Source organism: Vespula vulgaris, chromosome 24, assembly GCF_905475345.1.
Source record: "Vespula vulgaris chromosome 24, iyVesVulg1.1, whole genome shotgun sequence".
In the NCBI taxonomy this organism is placed as follows: Eukaryota; Metazoa; Arthropoda; class Insecta; order Hymenoptera; family Vespidae; genus Vespula; species Vespula vulgaris.
This window is the reverse complement of record NC_066609.1, coordinates 1701227-1723628: the sequence shown is the minus strand read 5'-3', so window position 1 is coordinate 1723628 and position 22402 is coordinate 1701227. Positions and strand designations below refer to the sequence as shown.

The 22402-nt window shown below is 35.0% G+C and overlaps 2 protein-coding genes across 14 annotated transcripts in view; one reads left to right on the top strand and one right to left on the bottom strand.

Annotated features, from left to right (window-relative positions):
* The window catches only part of LOC127072115 (uncharacterized), a 65527-nt gene that overhangs the window by 18496 nt on the left and 24629 nt on the right, over positions 1-22402 (bottom strand). For 12 of the 13 annotated variants that reach the window (XM_051012291.1, XM_051012282.1, XM_051012290.1 and 9 more), the window contains 7 exons: positions 13208-14141; positions 10353-10817; positions 9850-10152; positions 8880-9299; positions 7965-8321; positions 6752-7434; positions 4605-4861 (listed from right to left, as the gene is read on the bottom strand). In XM_051012291.1, the coding sequence (XP_050868248.1) occupies positions 4605-4861; positions 6752-7434; positions 7965-8321; positions 8880-9299; positions 9850-10152; positions 10353-10817; positions 13208-14141 (3419 nt within the window). Of the gene's footprint in view, positions 1-4604; positions 4862-6751; positions 7435-7964; positions 8322-8879; positions 9300-9849; positions 10153-10352; positions 10818-11155; positions 11536-13207; positions 14142-22402 lie in introns of those variants that run through there. The other variant, XM_051012294.1, reaches the window with a different exon arrangement.
* Positions 568-4227, top strand: LOC127072118 (mucin-5AC). The gene is made up of 3 exons (XM_051012297.1): positions 568-1618; positions 1892-2354; positions 2483-4227. Exons 1-3 carry the CDS (start codon positions 1288-1290, stop codon positions 3657-3659), a joined length of 1971 nt encoding a protein of 656 aa, XP_050868254.1. The 5' UTR covers positions 568-1287; the 3' UTR covers positions 3660-4227.

The window sequence follows — 22402 nt, the reverse complement described above, 5'->3', positions numbered from 1 at the left end:
CTTTATCTTTTTTTGAGTTAATTAAAAATTCGGATTCTTTTTCTTGTTCCGACCTTCGACGAGAGACCGAATCGAAGAAACCTGAGGCTGTAGGGATCAAGAGGGTACAGAGAAAGAGAGAGAAAAACACACACACAGAGAAAAAGAGAGAGAGAGAGAGAGAGAGAGAGAGAAATGTAGATAGCAAAATATAGATAGAGATAGAGATAGAGACACATAGAAAGAGAGACATAGATAGAGAAAGAGAGAGAGAGAAACAAGGATGAAACGAATGAGTATTTCGGCGCACGTGCAACACTGGTGGTGTACCATGACCGTGGCAGAGACGAGAACATCCAATCTGAACTTCTCGGGGGCGGATCTTCGCTACTAGAGGGTTGGGGTACGCCGTGCGATGACTGGTTCCTACGACGAACCACAGCGCAGTATGAAAGTTTCTGGGGGTGGTTGATACGGAAAAAGCTAACGCAAATCGGACCACATGCACGCAGAGATCCGTTCACCGGTACTACGACAATAACAACGAGGTGGAGACGTCGAGGACAAGGAGGATGAGGAGGACGAAGAGGAGGAGGAGAAAGAAGAAGAAGAGAGGGTTACCAGATAGTTCCATGGAGGTGGAAATCGTTCGTTGATTCTGCCATCCAACTCTGGCGTTCAAATCACGGAGAACCGTGATCCCCGTCGCTACGTGTGTTCTCTCTCTTTCTCACTCGCTCACTCGCTTATTCACTCACTCACTCACTCACTCACTTACTCGCTCACTCACTTACTCATTTACTCACTCTTTCTCTCTTTTTCTTTCTATCTCTCTCTCTCTCTCTCTCTTTCTCTCTATTATTACTCACGGATACGGTGTGTCTCTTCGTTCATCACACGTTAGTGTTTCCAATAAAAATTATTAATTGATAGTACTCGAGTTTTCAAGGGAGTCTTGTCGAAGTAGGCACAACAGTTATCAAGAAGGATTTGTCAATTCATTGACAGTGGAAAAAAAAAGCTTTCGCTGAGGGAAGATAATTGTTATTTTTGTTTAACCAATCGAAATTTTGTTTAGAAGAATAATCAAAGAAAATCGGAGTTTCATCGGTGTAATGATTCGTTAAGAGTGAAATTCAGGGACGTCGAAGGAGAATGAAGTTAAAACGAGGGGTAATTCGCGGATCTATTTGAGAAATAATTTCGAAGAGCGTTGGACCAAACGATATAATCGATTTGATTTCTTTTTAATTTTTTTATTTATTTATTTATTTATTTCTTTTCTTCGTTTAATTCGAATCGATCAGGATGTACAGTCTGTACAGAGCTTGGTTCGGCGACGAAAGTGCCGCGGATAATTATAATCGTTTGCAAGAAACCCTATCGCCGCCTGATACAGTGATCAGAGTTGGAAACGAGGGTGAGCATCAGTTCATTGCACACAAGGGCATTTTAGCGGCACACAGTGGCTATCTGAAGGCTTTGCTGGCCAGTGCAGCAGCTAGTTCGAGCAGTGGACCAAACTTTGGTGGCTCTTGTGGTGGATTGAATTCAGCAAGTTCCAGTAACTCGACTACAACTGGGATTGGTGGACAACACGCTCGACAGCCGGTTACTTCCGTCTCGGTGTCTTCGATCGGTAATTGCAATTATTTTTTTGTTTTCGTTTTCTTTCCTTTTTTTTATTTTTTTATATGAATCACCGAAGAGGCGGGGAAGAAGAATCAAAAGCAGCAGGTGTTATTTTTATCAACCCGGTTTATCTTATCGTCGGTGATCGATTTAGAATCGAAACGATATTTAACTGTTACGGATAAAAAAGAAATACGTGTTTTTTCGAGACAAATAAGAAATATATATATACATATATACGTGTGTGTGCGTGTGCGTGCGTGTGTGTTGAATGTTTCAGGTGGAGAAGCATTTGCGCCATTGTTAAATTACATGTACACCGGTCGACTCGAGGTAACATTGGACAACGTGTACAGTGTACTATTGGCAACTCATTTGTTACATATGCCTGGTGCATTGGAACAATGCAGAGCTGCTTTGCTCAGACTAAGAGGACCGCCCCCTTTGCCAACACCGATACCAATAACACCAACTTCGACATCAACGTCGACGTCGAGTTCAGGTCCTGGAAATATATTGAGACCCATACCAAACAGATTGGTATTAGGGCCACCACTTTGTTGGCCTCAAACGAGTTCAATTTATCCTTCAACCGCGACAGCACCAGGATCCGTCGGCCTAACACCACATTTGCCTCAAATGCAACCAACGACTGTACTGATACCACCTTCCGTTTCACCAAACGTTTCGGTCATTCCTACATTAACCAGTCAAGAGACTCAAGAACCTAACACGCATTACAGGTTAGCTATAGAGATCTCTTATATCGTAAAGTTACGTTTCAAGTTTATATCAATCCATAGAAATCTCGACGATCTTTGTTAAATTTGATAGATAAATAAATATAAATTTTTGTTTTCTTCGTTAACAGCTCGACCAACCGAGATATCTCAAGATCACCAAGATCATCTCCGTCGCGATTAAACAAAAGAACGATCAACGTCGTTAAATCTAGATCCCATTCAAGATCTACGACGCCAGATACCATTTCACCAACGTCTTCTCTTCCATACGTCAATGCTGCGGCCGCGGCATTCAACGCGTTTGCATCGAGGTCATCCTCGCCATCGGTAGCGTCGCGTTCATCGTCGTTATCGCGATCGCCATCGCCAACGTCACGCAGAGGAAAGAAAACTAATCCGATAGATCGACGAGAAATTACGAATTCTAAACAGGAGTTACGTACAACGACAACAACTGATATCATCTCGACGGGTCAAACTGGACGGTCCAATGAAAATACCAATTCGATCGTAGGCTCACCTACGAGAATTAACAACAGCGATAATCCAAAGTGTTCAACGACGTCAACGACAACGACAACGACCGATGTTGATCGCGGCAGACCGCCATCGCACAGACGCAAAAATCGTATCGCTAACAACAACTCTTCTAACAACGTTAACGACCCTTCCTCCTCTTCTTCTTCCGGCAGTGTTTTGTCGGTGGTTTACGACGTTGCTTGTTGTGACGGACCCGTGAAGTTTCATCGTGTTTTAAACGAAAACTATACCGTATCCCAGTCACGTTTACAAAGGCATTGCATCGATGATAATACCAGGCCACCTCCTCCTACTGAGAACGACGAAAATGGTGGCTCAGGAACTACTAGAGTACGAAATTGTCCTACGGATCCTATAATAACCACGCAAACGACAGATTCTGGCAACAACGTTGGAAGTTACAGTTGTGGTTATTGCAGGCATACTTTCAAGTCCCAATATTGTTACAGAAAGCACGCCAAGAGACACTTGTTGCCAACGAGATCGAACGGCGATACAACAGCACCGATCGAAAGAAATCGACAGGATAATAATTCGAGAAACAAAAGGGAGGTCAGACTTCTCGATTTGAACGTTCAATATTATCCGTGTAAAATTTGCGGATGTAAATTTCCGAGTTATTACTTCGTACACAAGCATAGAAAATTATGTCACGCTAATGTCGACGACAATACTCGAGTTAACAACAGAGATGACGTCGTTACGTTCAATGATCAAGAATCAACGAGCCAACCCGTAGACGATACGACGCCGCAACGTGAATGAAAAAAAAAAAAGATAAAGAAAAGCAAAAAAGAAAGGCAAAAAGAGCAATAACACATCCACGTGTCCAAGATGAAAACAAACGATTCAAAATCCTAATGAGATGTTACATAGAGAAAAAAAAAGTCGTATTAAAAAATTAATCCAATAGTAAATGCAGTAATAGTATGTAATGTGCGTATGTATGTGTGTGTATATATACATATGTGTATTAACCACAAGTAATTTCTTCTTCGTGTTCGTTTGTTCGATTAATAACTAAATTCATTTTCTATATTACATATTATAATATTATTTCGATATAGTTCTTCAATATAAGAATTAAATAACAAATTGTATTAAAGTCGCTTAAACGATGATACAAATTGTTCTAACGTTATTTGTTAATAACAATGACATTAATTAATCATTGAACGATAATATAGTATAGAGAGAGAGAAAAAAAAACAAGAAAGAAAGAGCACATAAGACCTATTGTCATAGATAATATTGCTATTATAAAACATAAATAAAATGAATATATTCAAATGGATACTTGTATTAGCAATAAATAAATATTTGTCAATAATGATCTTCTGAGCTAAGATAAAACACGTATTATAATCGAGGATACAACAAACGTAATAGAAACAAATTTCATTGAGAAACCTACGAAAAATATCCTTCTGTTATTTTTCAATTTTTACGCATCAATTTGGATCAATGTAAGATGAAAAAAAAAAAAAAGAAAAGAAAGAAAAAATCAGCTAGAAACAGTACAGTTAACTAATTTGCTCCTAATTTTACATCTAAATCATCGTAAATAGATATTGGATGGTATGACTTATTATCCTAATATCCAAGTTGACCTTGAAACTTTCTAACAAATTGGAAAAAAAAAAGAAAAGAAAAGAAAAAAGACAAGCAAACATAAATGCATATAAAAATGCATGCTATTAATGTACTCACCAATAGTATCAATGGATTGTGCTTCTTCGTCACTGGTCTCCATTGGGGTGGCATGATTCTCCTTCTTTTTATCCTTAATCCTACTAGTAGCTGCCGCGTTATTACCACCACCACCGCTACCACCGGTGGTCTCTCTACTACAACTCGTTTTCTTTTTACCCGTATCTTTGAATTCGGTCTGCATGCCAGGTACATTAGCGGTGTTGACGTTTAACGAGGACGATGACGACGACGACAACGTGTTTTTACCTTCCATTCTGTAAACAAATACAAAAAAAAAAGTAATAATTAAAAAAAGAAAAAAAAATTAATCAAAAGAAAAAAGGAGAAGAAAAACTCGCGCATTATCGTACAGACAAACGGTAAAGATAATGATAATAATTTTTACCTCCCTTATACGCCTCCCTCCCTTTCTCTACCCTTTCAATAATTTTTTTTTCAAGTAGATGACGGAAGAGATACTTGTCACAAATTTGTATTTACAATTTATCCTAACAAAAAGATACTATTGATATCTTCCTAATTAAATCTCAAATACCCTGTTTATTTGAACACACTTAAAAGACAGACAAATGAATCAATTATTATGATCCCTTTTGAAATATTATCCTTTCAATGTTCACTGTGATCTGTGGGATATGAAATTTCTAATACGATCAATTCAATTATGGCGATGACTGACTGAGTAAATATAATCCACTAACCAGTAACCATTGATTAGCATTACAATCTGCTAATAACTGTTCTCTCCTTTTCCCCCCTTAACTACCCCTCCTCACCCACTTAAATCTATCGTCCTACTCCTCTCTACTACTATCCAGTTTCACTCAAACCCACGTAACTACCCCCTACTCTCCTACTCCTTTTACCTTTTACCCCTATCTCTGATCATCCCTCTCACTACCCAGTTATCTCTATACTCTTCAAATCCCTACCACCACCATCACTACCACTACCACCATTCAACTTCCATAATGTAGATTCGTTTCTTCGACTGAATATTATTAACATTGCTATCTATAGCTCACTCTTCAATTCCGTCATCACTTTGTGATACAATATTCATGCAATAAGTTGAAGAAGATCGAGTTATATTAAAACAAGCTTTTATGCGTGTATGTTATTTAACGTTAAATGTACAAGCTGAGAAAAACGAAAGCATTTTTTAGTATCATCATTCGAACGAGAAAAAGAGAGATAGAGAAAGAGAGAGAGAAAGATATATATATATATATATATCAAAATCTGAGTGATTCCCATGATGAGGAGGATGGAATGGATGTTGAGGGGGATGGGATGAGGAAGAAGAGTGGGGGAATGAATTCTAGGGAATATCGAGCTTTGTTTGCACATTGAATATCTTTCACCCAATGGAAACGGCTCATTCAATCAGGCCATCCAGCTTTTATAGAAATCAAAATCGGTTGGAGCAATACGGATTGAAAAATAGATCGTCCAGGATATTCTTTTTTCTTGCGAATTTTACAGAATCTCGTGATCCATGGTTTAAAAAAAAAAAAAAAAGAAAAAGAAAAATAAACGATATCAGATAGCATATCTCTCAAATATCGTGTATGTCGAATAATTCAATGGTGATATTTTTTTTATATATATATGTGTGTGTGTGTGTGTGTGTGTGTGTGTGTGTGTGTGTGTGTATTAACCCTCTGTAACGAAAATGTAAATTTTAAGTTATATATACTTATATTTATTTATATATATTTTTTGTAAGATGTTTTTTTTTTTGCAAGTTTGATAATCGAAGTTGTTTTTCACATTACTTAAAATATAAAACAGAGAGAGAGAGAGAGAGATAGGTTTAATACAATGCATAAAATAATTTGATTATTGATATAAGTTATATTATAAGTAATAATAATATATAATTATACTATACCACAAGAGTAATATACTGGTATAATTATAAACACTATACTGCAAGTAATATATTATTATAATTATACTATACACCATAATACCATAATTGAACACAATTAATTCCTTTCTCTTTTCTCTTTTCCTTTTTCATTATTTTATTTTTAAACACGACGAAAATTTCGTTACAGGGGGCTAACAATAATCTACCGGAATAATATGTGATCGAGAAAGATAATAAGAAGAATAAATGAAATATTAATGATACATACATGACTTTGACATCCTTATTCGATGGTGTTTCCGAACTAGACTGTGATTCTTCTTTTATTTCCATTTTAACGATATGGGAATCTTTGTTATCCCCTCCTTTGTTCTCTTTGTTCTCTTTGCCGATCTCTTTTGTATCCTTTGTACTGGTCGATGTCGTCGATGATGACGAGGATGAGAAAATCGACATAAGGATTGAATTTAACGAAGTGGTCGTTGACGTCGTCGCTGTCGAAGTCGTCGTCGTCGTTGCGGTGGTTAACGTTGTCGTTACTGTCGCGATAGAATCGGTAGACATATTCGTACTCAAGGTCACTGAACTTTGACCCGCACCTGTCGTCGTCGTCGTCGACGTTGTCGTCGCCACCGTTGCTGTCGCTGTTGTCGTTACCGCCGTCGATGACGATGCCGACGACGATGACGACGACGACGTATTCGTCGACGACGACGACGTCGTTGTACCAGTCGATATACTCGACGTCGAAGATGACGTCGTCGTCGTTGTTGTCGTAGACGTTGTTGTTGTTGTTGTCGTCGTCGTCGTCGTAGTCGTCGTAGCCGCTGCTGTCGTATTATTATTCTGAGGATTTTCCTGCGTCTTTTGTTGCTGCTCACGTTGCAGCCTTGTGGTAACTCCCGTTGTCAATATGTCGATAGGTCCAATAGTAGAATTACTATTATTAACCTGAAACGTATAATAGAAATATTGAAAGAATTAATTTATTACCGTATAATGAACGAATTAATAAATTAATTAATTATTTTAAAATAGAGGATTTAATTAATTAATAATATATTCTATGCGTGTAACTCTGTGCGTGTACCTATGTATAATCTTCATTATTAAAAACGGATAATTATTAACTTGTAATACAATAGTATATAATTACTTGTAATATAAGAAAAAAGAAAGAAAGGAGATGATTAATATCGTGTTAGATTGTATCTAATTTTGAAAGTTAAAAGTGGGAAATTGTTATTAATTTGCCTGTGAAAGATTGTCAACAGAAATGAAAATAATAAAAATAATAAGAAATAAAAAGCAATTGTTATTGATTTTATTTGGAAGATTAAAAATAAAGACTCTATTGCTATTACTCCTCTATTAAAAAATACAGCAAAAAAAATTTTGTTAAAAATTTTAAAAATTAAAAATAAAAATACAGATACATATATATATATAATACAAAATAGATCGAATAAATAAATATGTACCTTATTATTAGGATTGTTACGGGAACTGCGTGTCCTTTGTCTAGATCTCCGTAGCAACCGTTTATAATTTTCAGCTTTCTTAGTGAGGTAGTAGTGATGTACACAATCTGGAACGGACTTGTGTTCTAAAGACTGAGCTATCGCACCGAAATTTTTCGGATGCTGCAAGTACTTTTCTTTGAACAGTTCATGCTCTACCGAACTCCAAACGTTTATCAATTTTCTTTCACTATGTAAAGCTTCCAATTCTTCTAATTGGAGTAAACCATTACGATTTTGAAATGCGATCCTTCGTTGTTTAGTATCCAAAAGTAGAGGTGGTATGACCGCGTACGAACGCATCTTCTTGTCTTCCATCTGTAATATTATTTCAAAATTAATATTATTAATGATATCAGATTTATAATAAAAAAGAAAAGAGAGAAAAAAAGAAAGGAAAAGAAAAAGAGAGAAGAAGATCAATGAACAGAGTAAGAAAGACAATTACATTATTGTTTCAACAGATGGCACAATTGTTGAAACTCGTCGGTAAGTTACCGACAGTGTAGCGCCAATATCAAATCTTTTCAAAAAAAAAAAAAAAAGAAAAGAAAAGAAAAAAGAAAACAACAATTGTACTTTCTTTTTCCATAAACATCTTTGATGAAATTTATTATAATAATTGAAATTATATATTTACGAAAATAACTTATACATTGATTCATAAAAATACTTGGTTTGAAACAAATATCTCCTCTCATGCAGTTGAAAAGTAATATCATATATATGTAGAGTCTTTTTATGCAATCAAGGGATAACTTTTAAAGTGCTATTAAATTGTATATTAAATCCTATGTATATAGCGATCATTATGTTATTATGTAATATGAAATAGAAGATCCAAAATAATAATAACAATAATAATAATAATAATACCTCTTGCTCTTGAAGACCATCCATTATTTCTTCAAGATCGGCTTCGCTCTTAATACGAGCGCCAACCCTGTTGAAACGTTCCTTGTCTTCTCTTTGCTTTCTCAATTCAGGGAATACCTTTTCGAAAAATTCACGGTTCTTCGCTTCTTTCGATTTTCTTTTTTGAGTTGCTTCTAACCGTTCAACCTTACGATGCCATTCCTGAACGAGAATCGCATAAGATTGAGACTGCTGCCTGTGAAGAGACGCTCTCTCGGCATGCTCCCTTCGTAATCTTGCTATTAATTTCGCCCTCATACACGTTTGATGCCTCGTACGATTTTCTTGATATACACTAGTATCCGATGGCTGATTATATAATGGCAGCTCCACCTTAGGACCCAATCTTTCTAAAAGTCTATGCGCTTCTTCCGCTTTTCTCTGTAATATTAAATATAACATGTTACATATAACATTTGAATAAGTCTAATTATATGTATGATTTTAAATACGTTCGTTGCATGTCTGTCTCTCTGTGTGCGTATATGTTATGTTCAATTATAATTATGTCTATAAATATTTATGTCCAATTATAATTACGTCTATAAATATTTATGTTCAATTATAATAAGGTCTATAAATATTTATATCCAATTATAAGCATTACATTAATTATCAGCGTAATATATATATATATATATATATATATATATATATATATACAACATTTGAAAACAGCTATTAATAAAGAAGAAAAAAGTTTACTCTGTGCCAAAAGTTCGTAGGCAATTGAAAAAAATTAATTATTATTTTTTGATAAATGATCTTTTAGTTCTTCAGATCTTTTAATTAGTCTCTTAAACGTTTGACAATCTGAGAAAAAAGAGAAAGGAAAGAAAAATCAGCTTGTAACGAGTCGCGAATCGTTTGAGAACTTTTGACATAAAAAAAAAAAAAAGAAAGAAAGTATATCGACGAATTATTTTCTTACTCTATTCTCCGCATAAATTTTTTGCGCCAATGACTGATGCTTTGGTTGTTGCGACTGTTCTTCGATTTGCCGCTTAAGACCACTGGCCTCCAAAGGTTTATTCGCCGTTTCCTCCAATTCCTTAAGCTTTTTCCGAAGCTTACTGATCTGAGATTCCCTCTTGGCAATCTCCCTATCGACTTTACCGATCTGCTGTAAAAGATCGTCCTTGGTACTTCGGAACTGTGCATCTTCTTGCGTATTGGGCTCTGGAAGCGTTGGTGAGATTGCCTCTGTTTGAGGTGTATAAGCACCTGTGGCAGGCTGCCCCTGACAACAAGATCTCATATAATAAACCATCGACAAATTAATTAACTAATTTACATAAAATCTCGCTGGTGTATCTCACCATCTTTTTTCCACGCAAAAAGAAAACAAAACGAAACGAAAGAAAAAGAAAAAGAAAAAGGAAAAAAGAAAACAAGAAATTAATTATTTAATTATTAAAAATATTAAACACCCACCCTAGTGTCTATCCTTAATGGTTGTTGCAAGGGTACTACATGTTCTTGTTTGATGCAAGCATCAGCCGGTGGAAGACTCTGACATCGTGACTGTGATTGCGATTGTATCTGAACCTGTGTTGGTGGGCCAAGGCGTATCTTTTTAAATGGCGGCGCCTCTTGTAACGTTGCCATCTCAACGGCAGTACGGCTACAATACTGATCCGATTGGACAGGTATAAGGCCTACTCTTGGATTCCTCGCACCTGGCATGTGCTGATAATCCGATGCCGCAGTTGGCGATGGTGCGGGTGCAACCGATGCCGATGACAACAGGGACATCCTCGGTCTTTCTCCTCTACCACTTCCCATACCGCTATTTATACTACCACCCGCGGCTCCATATTCGGCAGCAACTACACCAACACCGATTCCAACTTGTGATAATGGACTACTGCTCACGCTTGTAGCAATCCTCTCGTTCACCTGAAAAATATATTTACGTTTTAAAATCCATATTCTTTCTATTCTTCTTTCTTTTATTCATATATATATATATTTATTTATTTATTTATTTATTTATTTATTTATTTATTTATTTATTTATTTCGTTTCTTTTTGTTTCATGCAAGATTTTTTTTTTAATTACTGTAAACGATACTGTATAGGATTTGAGAAGAAATTTCTTTCCGATGACTTGGACCAGGATTTAAATAGCAATTTTTTGTTGTTGTTGTTGTTGTTTTTTTAATGACTACTTTAAACTATTAATCGTAAGTATTATTCATTCATGTTCTCATAGAGCAATCTTCGTATAAATATACCTATTTAAATCAATCATCACATTATCTTTGCTATTTTTGTGAATTTGTGATGTTCTCCTTTTATCTACTGTATCTGTATCTCTTTCTCTTTCTCTTTCTTTCTCTCTCTCTTTCTCTCTCTCTCTAGGTATCCTTTCAGTCTGCATAACTATTTCAAGAAAATCGATGACCCCGTTCAAGAGGGCACATTGCCGATTATACCTACGAATGATGTGTGTCGCGTGTCCTTCCCTAAGTTAAGAAAATCGACGATTATTATAACTTGTCTATTCTTTCTGCGAATCACTATTTATTTCTATGATTCTAACAAAGGTCATCCTAACAAAGTTGTTACCTTCGATAGCAGTTATATCTCATAGAAATTGCCAGTTAATAATAGTAAAATGATATAACATAGCGTAATGTTTGATACATTTATAAATTATTAATATAATTTATGTGTTATTTCCTTATATAAAAAATCAGGATATACAGTTCTTTAGAATATAGCACAATATTAACGATACAAGTGACCTTACATGATGTTAAGAAATGATGAAAACTATTAAATTCCTCCATCCTATAAAAGTAGACGTAGATACATACATATACATTTCATAGAGATATAGACACTGTACGACTAGACCAATGCAACTTTCACTCGCCTACACACACCTCATGTTCCATCAAGATTTTTCAAGATACTTTCAACGCACAACTTATTTGTTACCTCGGAAAACCTTAGCCGTGTATGTAATATCTATCAATAAATACTCCGATGACTCATACCGATCAATAAACTTGAAATATCTAATTAACAATGTTCATATAGTTAATCAAGACTATTCTGTTGACTTTCTTCTTTCTTTACAAACAAGTATCACCAAAAATTTTTCATGGAATTCCCTCACCTCTATATACTTATATAACATAGATAATATATCAATAAATTCTCCGATGACTCATACTGATTGGTAAACTTGAAAAATTCGATCAACGATGTTTATACAACGGTTAACAAAGAATAAATTCTCGTAACAACAAGCGATACATCAGAAAAATTTCTAACGGTTAATTTTCTCGATGGAAGATCGTTTTCAAGCGTTCTTTCATTTGGAGGATATCAAACAGTTGCATGGAAGAACTGACTGAATTGTCAATGAGAAGGAGAAGGAGAAAAAATAGATAGAGAGATAGAGAGAAGGAGACCCACGCTCGGTGAAAGTCAAGGACAGGACCATAACTGTGGTGTACGAGTACGTTTACGCGTACATCCAAGAATCTAACTATACTTTAATAGTTGCGTACGTGTGCGTATCTATAATGTCTCATGTCGCCGTTACTTTGACCAACCATAAACGCACCATCGGATGACGCCGATCAGAATAAGAGATCATAATAAATTTTCTTTCCATTCCCTTTTTTTCTTCTTTTTTTTTGTTTTGTTTTGTTTTGCTTTCTTTTTTTTTTTTTTTTCTTATGATACTATCTATATGTAACCATTATAAGATAAGTGGCATGATCAAATAATAACTGCGACTACTTGATAGTACTCCGACCTCGATCGAATAAAAAAGAAACAAAAAAAAACTCGTTTCTCTGTAAATACGGTTCAATGTTCTCTAAATATTTTTCAAGAATTGAAGATTGGAAATAAATGATATTATCACGTGTATATGTGGACAGAAAACCTTCCATATGCTTTACGTTAATATATATATATGTATATGTATCATCGTTCGCGTAAGATTGGTCTAACATTGTTGAGAAAAGTTTCTAAAAACAATTGAAAGTCGTTCTCCAACGTGCGGTAATGAAAGGAATATGAAAATTGGCGCGCAAACTTGTAGAAAAGCCCGCCTTTTTTAAACTCGTGCTAGACTCAAACTTTGCGAGGCAGGACTTTGCATCGCGATAAGAAGATTGGAAGAATAAAATACGAGTGTTTACGTATTTGTATGGACGAATGTATACAGATAGACAAAAAGAGAGAGAAAGAGAGGTTCTTTTTTCTTCGAAGAAAAAAATATGGGAAATTCGACGAAATAAGGGATCGACGCCGAAGATACCTACGTTTATAGTGGCGCCGCGATAGGCGTCCCTGGAAACATATCCGGTTCCCGTAGGAGGCGGTGGTGTTTGACTGATGCTAGCGGGAGATGCAGTGGCGGGTACAGAGGTGGGCGGTACAGATCCGGCAGCGATAGCAGCCGCGGCGGCAACAGTGACCGTGGCAGCTACTGCTGGGCTCGAGTTAGCGACCACCGCAGCTACGGCTGCTGAAAACGATGATGCTACCGAGCCAGATGATACCGTCGATGAAGTTTGTGGATAAGGATGGATGTATCGTAAACCACCTGGTATTGGTACAGCGACGTAACCGATCGGTGCACCGCCACCGCCGCCACCGCCGCCGCCACCACCACCACCACCAGTACCGCCACCGCCACCGCCACCGCCACCGCCAACGCCGCCACCTCCACCACTACCATTTGGATTTCCGCTGGACCCTGATCCACCACTCCCGCCACCACTGACATTTCCACCGTTGTTGTTGCTGTTGACAACACCACCACCTCCAGTACCTCCTCCTCCTCCGCCACCACCAGTACAGTTGCCGCCATTCCCGTTGTTTCCACTTCCCACCACAGGCGGCGCTACCACGCTCACTCCTCCCACTCCAGCGCTGACGGTGCTGCCACCACCGCCGCCACCACCACCACCGCCAACGTTAACGACGCCGACGCCGACGCTGCCAACGCCGACGCCGCCGACGCCGACGCCACCGACACCGACGCCAACGCCGACGCCAACGCCGCCGCTGTTATTGCTGCTATTCGATGGACCTGACGCCGCAGCCGAGCTCGTGGCACCGCTTCCTCCCGTTGCAGCAGCCGCCGACGATGCTGCTGCTGCACCGCCTTGGACATACGTTGTTCCTGCACCGGCCGTCCTCGGTGATACTGGACTACTGCTGCTCTTGATGTTCACGTAATTCTGCGTCGGCCTACGAGTGAAGGTTCTTCGTTAGAATTCTCTCTCTCTTTTTTTTTTTTTTCTTTTATTAGTTGTTGTCTTTTCTTTCTTTTCTTTTTTCTTTTTTTTTTATTTATTTATTTATTTATTTTTTGTTATCTTTTATGGATTAAGGTAATGATTAATGTTTCGAAATGATTTAGTCAATGTCCGAGATCATCGAAATGTGTTAATTAGTTTTAATAGGATAAAGAAGAATGTTGTAAGGAATACTATGTTGTAAGGATTTAAAAATAGGAAATAGAATTAAATCTTACAAACAGTATTTTAAGGAAACATCATAATCAAATATATAGATCCCTAACACGTTTCCCTTATGTTACACAACATTGATACAAGCACGATAGCCAGCGATGCCACCGTTGAATTAACTCGGTAAAACTCTGAACTTGCTGTACAAATCAAAAACTATGAAATCCAGTTGCCAACATACATACGATCAATCAAATTACTAACAGACAATAGACATTTTGCAAAAGAAAATATTTATCTCCTTTTCTACATCTCCAAAATTTACAAATAATCGTTTCGAATTGCAGTTATTCGAAAAAAATAAAGAGAGAAACAAATCAAATCACCTGATTAACGAAGGACACCTTTCACGTATATTCGAACTTCCTCATTGATAAATATATTGACCAATCAACGACCCACAGGACGACTTTCTAACCATAAAAGAGACGTACTTGTTTTTTTTTTCTTCTATCGTAATAATTAACACGTCACTAGCTTCATTTTTTACCCTATATATCAGAAACGCTCAAGGCTGAATAACGATTGGAGACTGCGATCATCTTCGCCAGAAAAAAAAAATAACCAAAAGATACGAGTCGAAACGAGATATATATACATATTTTTAATACGTATGCAAAAAATGAGAATAATTATTGTCATACTAAATCACAATTTTTATACATATATATATATATATATGAGCGCGCGTTGTGTGTATGTACCAATTTCATACATACATATATATACTAATTACTCGCATATACATATCATATATATATATATATAATCCACTTATATATAAGAAACACATATGTACATTATACTCTCTTATATCTAAGGAATATATATATATATAAAAGAAACACAGGCTAGAAGAGCATTATGTATGAGAGAGAAATATAATACATATATATGTATTTCAAGAAAAGATTCAGTTATAAATCGTCGTCGTCGTTCTCGTCGTCAAATAGAAGAAGTAAAGAACCAATCAGAATTTCCGACGGGATGACGATTCATGATAGAGCGTTTCTATTGGTTCCCACTCATGGTATCGCAAATGATGATGGACGCCGTATAACAGCACGTGGCCAGGCGGAGGATATAGTTCTGCGCATGCTCCGTATGAAACGACGAATGCGCAACCGCTCTACGCAATCTTCTTACTGCGCATGCGTCCGTATAAGAGAGGGACGCACACACACACACAGCAAGTATTTTACTACTACACTATTATATTCTTGTCGACGACGATAGGGTGAATGCGCTTCTCTGTTCTAACCAGCTGCGTTCTCGAGAGAGACAGATATTCATTTAATGAGAATATATTTAAACGAGTTTATATAAACACTGTGGCATTTATAATATATATAGAGTATATATATATATATATATATATAGATAAAATTTGTCTCTCTCTCTCCTCAAACTAACATTTATATAAACTTACACACACACATACACACACATTAATCATATACATATGTTTTCTCTATGATTCATATACTAGTATAATTATTCATAGAGAGATTATTATAGATATTTATTCGATTGTGTTAGAGAGAGAGAGAGAGAGAGAGAGAGACAGAAGGAGAAAGAGAGAAAGAGAGAAAGAGAGAGAGAGAAAGAGAAACATATAACTACGAAAAAGTTTTAAAAGAGACGTCCGGTATATGAGATAAATTCGGACGCGACAGATGCAACGCATAACATTCTTCGTATTACTGACCCATCAACGCGGGACTACTGGAAGTGAGTCATGCTTTGACCTTGAGAAGTCGACTTATGAAAAAGTGACGATATATAAAAAACGAGAGAGAAGAGAACATTATGAATAGCGATTTGGTATTAAAAGAAATAACATCTCATAAAGAAAAAGAAAAGAAAAAAGATAGACTTTCTTAGAATTATTCGAAACAATTCATAATGTTATGTTCGTCAACATAACTTGTATCATCGAAAAACTAAACGTTTCTTTTTTTTTTCCATAAAAAAGAACCTTTATGTATTTAAATTTATACAAAAATTACATATATATATATATATATATATATATATATATATATACATAAATGCATATAAATGTTGTTTTAGAAACATACACATTTTATATATATATTTATATAAATAAATAAATATATATATATATACACAAGTATGCATATGTGTGTGTAATATCGGAATCCAACACACTATATCAAAATTAGCGGTCGGTCAACGGATGGTTCTCTAGTCTATGGCTGCTTGATGACGTAACGGTCACTGACCCCCTCCCACCTCTACTGCAACCCCCACCACTACTCTTCGATATACGTTACTGCTCCTGTATCTATTCTTTCTTTTTCTAACGAGCTAGAGAAGACACGACGACCATCGAGCTATGGTCATATCCCTAAGAGGATAAGGATTAAAAAAAGTACTAAATATTTCCACGACATATGACTAGACATTACTGATTTTATCTTCAAAATGTTATTAACAATACACACACAAACGCCATATCACGTAAAGTAAAATGTACAAACACCATGAACGAAATCATAATTTTCAAAAGATATAATAACCATAAAAACTATAAAAAAAAAACCACAATATCATACCAAATAATAACATATATAAATATTTTCAATTAAGTTGCATTTTATGGAGAGAAGAGAAAAATGTTTTTATTAATCTAATTTAAAAAATACCAAACAAATGTCTAAATCATAACTCTCAAAATAAATATATGATGCCGAAAAAGAAAATGATATAAAAAGAAATTTTCAATTGGAATTGGCTTTTTTCTTACGTGGAGAGATGGGTGGGTTTCAATAAAATATGAAAAAAGAAAAAAAAAGAAAAAGGAGAAGAAAGAAGAAAAAATGCCAAGAATATTATACGATTATATATATATATATATTTTTTTTTTCGAAAACGAAATCATAATTCTCATAGGGTAATAAATAATGTTATATACGATGAGTTTACGGTTCGATCGCGTTAGGAAATGCGATATGTGAGCATCAAATAAGTTTTCAATTGGATCGCAACTCTTACGGGGGAAAATTTTATGGTAACAACATAACGATGCGAGAGCCACGAGAGTTCTTCCTTAGTCGACGTGTTGGCTTTGGTTGATCGATACTGAGAAGAAAGCGAAACGTGGACATGAAAATAGGAAAACTCAAACACAGCTGTACGCTCTAGCGCATATATATATATATATATATATATATATATATATATATATATAGTTTACAAAGCAGGACGAGAACGAGAGAACGAGAGCGAAAAAGAGAAAGAGAGAAAGAGAAAGAGAGAGAGAGAACGAGAGAGAGAGAGAGAGAGAGAGAGAGAGAGAGAGAGAGAGTAGAAGGGGGATAAATAAGGGAGACGCGTTAGGATCGATAGACCTCTCTATGTAACGTTGCATACAAACGCGGGCCATGCAGCTTACATAAAACGGGACCTCTGGAATCAATGTGAAAGAGGAAATGAAAACTTTGTACCTTCGAAAACTCAGTGAAACTTTTTCATTAATAAAAACGAATTCTTAATGATACCTAATAATATCTAATAAGATTATTTCGTTGATTTTATAGAACTAATTATTGAGATATTTTTGGACTGTTATTAATGTATTTCTTTTTTTTTTTCCTTTTTTTTTTTCTTTTTTATTCTTCTTTGTTATTTTGTTTTTTTATAGATGCTATTTAAAGATGTAATTATTTGAAAGAAAAAAAAAAAAGAAGAAAAGAAATAAAAATTTATTTAAAGATTTAATTAGTATTGTTATTATTATTATTATTATTATTATTATTATTATTATTATTATTATTATTATTATTATTATTAATTATATTGAATATTTTCATATAGAGAGAAAGAGAGAAAGGGAATATTATTAGTATTAATATTTTTATATAGTATATTATTATATATATATTATCAGTATTAATATTTATATGATTTAGTATACTAAATAATACTATATTATAACAGTATTAATACTTATAGTATTAATTTTATATTATATTACTTTCTTTTGTAAATGTGAAAAAATTAGGTTATATGGGATTAAAAAATAAAAAAGAATAAATTATATTTTCGTATCACGTAGTTACTAAAAGTGGAATAAAAGTTATAAAATAAGATAAGGACTAAAACGAATATGAAGAAAATTGGTTTTTGGGGTCAACAACGAATATATATATATATATATATATATATATATATATATATATGTATGTATATATTTATAAAGTTAAGTGAAAGATTATTAATTTGTCACAGGGAAGAGAAAGACCGAAATAAAGATGGCCGAAATAGGAGTGTTCGAACCTTTTTAATTATTAAGTAGACAATTTCTGATACTATACATACTGTATACATAGCACACACACTTATACGCCAAGGGTCATCTATATATAAATACACACACACACAACAGCAGACAGACAGAGAGAAAAGGATATTCCAAAGTTTACCCATATTTCAAAAACGTATAGATAAAATTCCATACATTATAAAACAACTTTTTAATAAAATTTAAAAAAAGGGGAAAAGTATCTTTTTTTTTTCTTACATGATAAAAAATTAATCATACTGAATTATTTGGGAGCTATTTTCTTTCAATATGCTCCTAACACAAATTTTTTGGGACATTATATATATATATATTTTTTACTTATAGGAAAATGAAAAGACAAATGATATAAATATGAAAGTTCGATCTATCGAAAAGACGTAAGACATGTACACCAATAGAATTCAACATGAATTATCATTCTAACCAATCGAAAAGAAGAAAATTACGAGGTTAGATTGAAACATATTTTCAAGTTACATGTAAGTAGATTGTAAACGAACTCGAATGGATTAAAAAAGTTACTAGAAAGTTATTAGTTTTTTTTCTTTTCTAAAAATAAAGAATGGAAGTAAAACTTTGAAGAGAGTAATACGTTTAACCTTTTATAACCTAATTTTTTGAGCTATCTATAAAAACATTGTAGTATGCTAAAAAAAAAAAAAAAAGAAAAAAGACGTTAGTATACACGCATAGAAATTATTTATATTTGCTAGTATCAGTGTAGTACTAATTAATACTAACACAGTGTAACAGAAAAGTAACTTTCTCTCTCTTTGGAATATTAGTAGTACAACTTAGTATCATACTAGTATCCTATATAATATACTCTACCTAATATAGAAACATTACTTAGAGTAATAATAATTAATAATATAATTAGCCATATTTTATCATATTTGTAATTTCTCAAATATTCTTACTATATTTTCCTCCAATCTAGATGAAATTTTGTATTATTGTTCTCCATGATCCGACGGAAAGTTTAGACTATTTAACTTTTGAGAAATATTAGCTTTAAAGCAGGCTACAAGGCTTTTGAAAGAGAAAGAATGAAAGAAGAGGTTGGTGTACGACTGACGTGAAGTATGGTGCAAGAGAGGAGAAAGAGAGACAGAGAGAGAGAGAGAGAGAGAGAGAGAGAGAGAGAGAGAGAGAGAGAGAGAGAGAGAGAGAAATAAGAAAATCGTGAAGTTGGTCATATACGAATGGCGCGAAGGTAGGCGTGCTTTTTACAGATCCGTCGGCTCGAGTTCGAAATCCGGTCGCAAAAAAAAAAGTAATTTCGTAAATTCCAGCGGTTCTCGATTTTCAATGTACGGATGGTAATCTTAACCTATTCATTTTATTGGTCTAAAGAAAAAAAAAAAATAATAAATATATAATATATATATTGCGTAGCAAAAATTTAAGAGATGATGATAAAAAATATACCCGCTGAATACAATGTATATGCATGTATATGTATGAAATAACAATGAATAGTTACTACAACAACAAAATATATAAAATAACAAATTACGTAAAAAAAAAACCTAACAATCGATAAGAATTTTTGATGCTCGATCGATGAATTATAATCATCGATCAATTACTATTAAGTTGAGAAACCCTGTTGTTATAAGTCTTAAGGTGGAGTCTCCTCGTGAAACGAAGTCTTAAGACCTTCGCGCACATGCTTCACCTGGTTCGCGGACTTGTTTTTGCGCGCGAGCTAAAGTCGATAAGGCCGATGCTGCCTACTGCCTGCTGCTGCTGTTGCTGTTACTACTATTGCTGTTACTGTTGCTGATACTCTACGCGCACGCTCTGCTTTGTATCAAGACGTTTTCAACGTATGGGAGAGAGAAAAAGAGACCAAGAGAGAGAGAGAAAGAGAGAGAGAGAGAGAGAGAGATTATGAATATAAGCCGGAAGTTCCAGGGACATATACACATATACACACATACGACCACGCATTTTCGTCTTGCTTTCAAACTTGCTTGCTTCCTTGCTACTCATTCGCCTGCATACCTAACCTATCTACCTAACTGTCTTTCCTATGTTCACCTTACTAACACACATATTCACCTCCACCACACATATAAGTAGCAGCAACACAACAGCACAGCCAGCAGTAATAACATCAACACAAATACGTATAACCTTTCTTCTTCTCTCTGCATTAGTTTTAAAGACCCCTTTCGCCATCGCCACTTCCGTGAATTTCTTCACAGCTCATTTTCTTGACTTTGCCCAGTTCGATTAAATCCCACGCCTCTCGCGTATTATGATTTGCGGAAAACACGATTCGAGATCGACATCTTATTTTCTTTTTTTTTCTTTTTTTTTTTCTTTTTTTTTTTCTTCTTTTTTCTTTTCTCTTTAATTTCCTATTTGTTCTCTTTTTGAATTTCGCGTCGCTCCTTCCATACGAACTACTCGGATAAAATGGTTATGAAAGTTCCTTTATCAATCTCTTTAATAACCATTAAAAAAATATCTTTTTATTCAAACTTTTTTGTTGAAACTTCCAATTGACTTTGGCCTATTTAATTTCGTTCCGTTTGATAGATTCTAATCTCGGTAGATTAGATATTCTGATACTAATATACTATATATGATCATAATACATATCGATTTATTATTAATCATTCTGCATACATATGTTAAACGAAATTTAGTATATTTTTGCAGACAAAAAAAAATAAAAAATGAATAAATAAATAAATAAATAAACAAATATAATTTCCAAGACATCGCGTTGCAATTTACTAGGGGAGAAAAAACAATAAAAATAAAAATAATAAGCAGAAAAATAGAAGATGAAGTAACTTCTATCAAACTTGCTCCTCCTCACATGCGACAAATTATACCTTCCCCCCTTCATCCCTGCTCCTCCTCCTCCTCCTCCTCCTCCTCCTCTTCCACCTCTTCCTCCTCACTTGCATGCTTACTCGCCTACTTTTAAACAGACACGTACGCTTAGTCAGTCGATAAGTAAAGATACCACAAACTATGCGATCATCATCTTAATTACATAGTATAATGTTTTTCTAGATATCCCTACACGTCAATATTTCTTTTTCCTGCTATTTATTTTAGTTTTTCACCAAAATAAACGTATGAAAACAAGGATTATAGAAAAATAAGAAAAAAAAGTAAAATGGGAGAAGTCGATTTTGCAATATTCATGAAAAATGATTTTCTTTATGAAACGAGTTTCAATAAGATTGTACCATTAACCTAACCTCCTGCCTTGTTACGGTCAGAATGGCCGACGTTTCCGCGATTACCGCCATCTTCCCCTTGCACCGTCACTGGCCTCACTCTCTCTCTCTCTCTCTCTCTCTCTCTCTCTCTCTCTCTCTCTCTCTCTCTATCTCTCTCTGTCGCTCACTCGCTCTCTCTCTCTCTCTCTCTCTCTCTCTCTCTCTCTATCTCTCTCTGTCGCTCACTCGCTCTCTCTCTCTCTCTCTCTCTCTCTCTCTCTCTCTCTCTCTCTCTCTCTCTCTCTATCTCTCTCTGTCGCTCACTCGCTCTCTCTCTCTCTCTCTCTCTCTGTATCTTCTTTTCTATCTTTTTCTCTTATTTCTAGATCATCAGAACACAAGATTATTAACAGTGTTCCACAAAAAATAAATAAAATTCAATAATATTACATTTCCAATATA

Excerpts from the sequence above, each read along its gene's own strand:
- LOC127072118 (XM_051012297.1), top strand. The coding sequence starts at position 1,288 with ATGTACAGTCTGTACAGAGCTTGGTTCGGCGACGAAAGTGCCGCGGAT. Across the intron at positions 1,619-1,891 it reads CGTCTCGGTGTCTTCGATCG|GTGGAGAAGCATTTGCGCCA; the intron begins GTAATTGCAATT and ends TGAATGTTTCAG. Across the intron at positions 2,355-2,482 it reads GAACCTAACACGCATTACAG|CTCGACCAACCGAGATATCT; the intron begins GTTAGCTATAGA and ends CTTCGTTAACAG.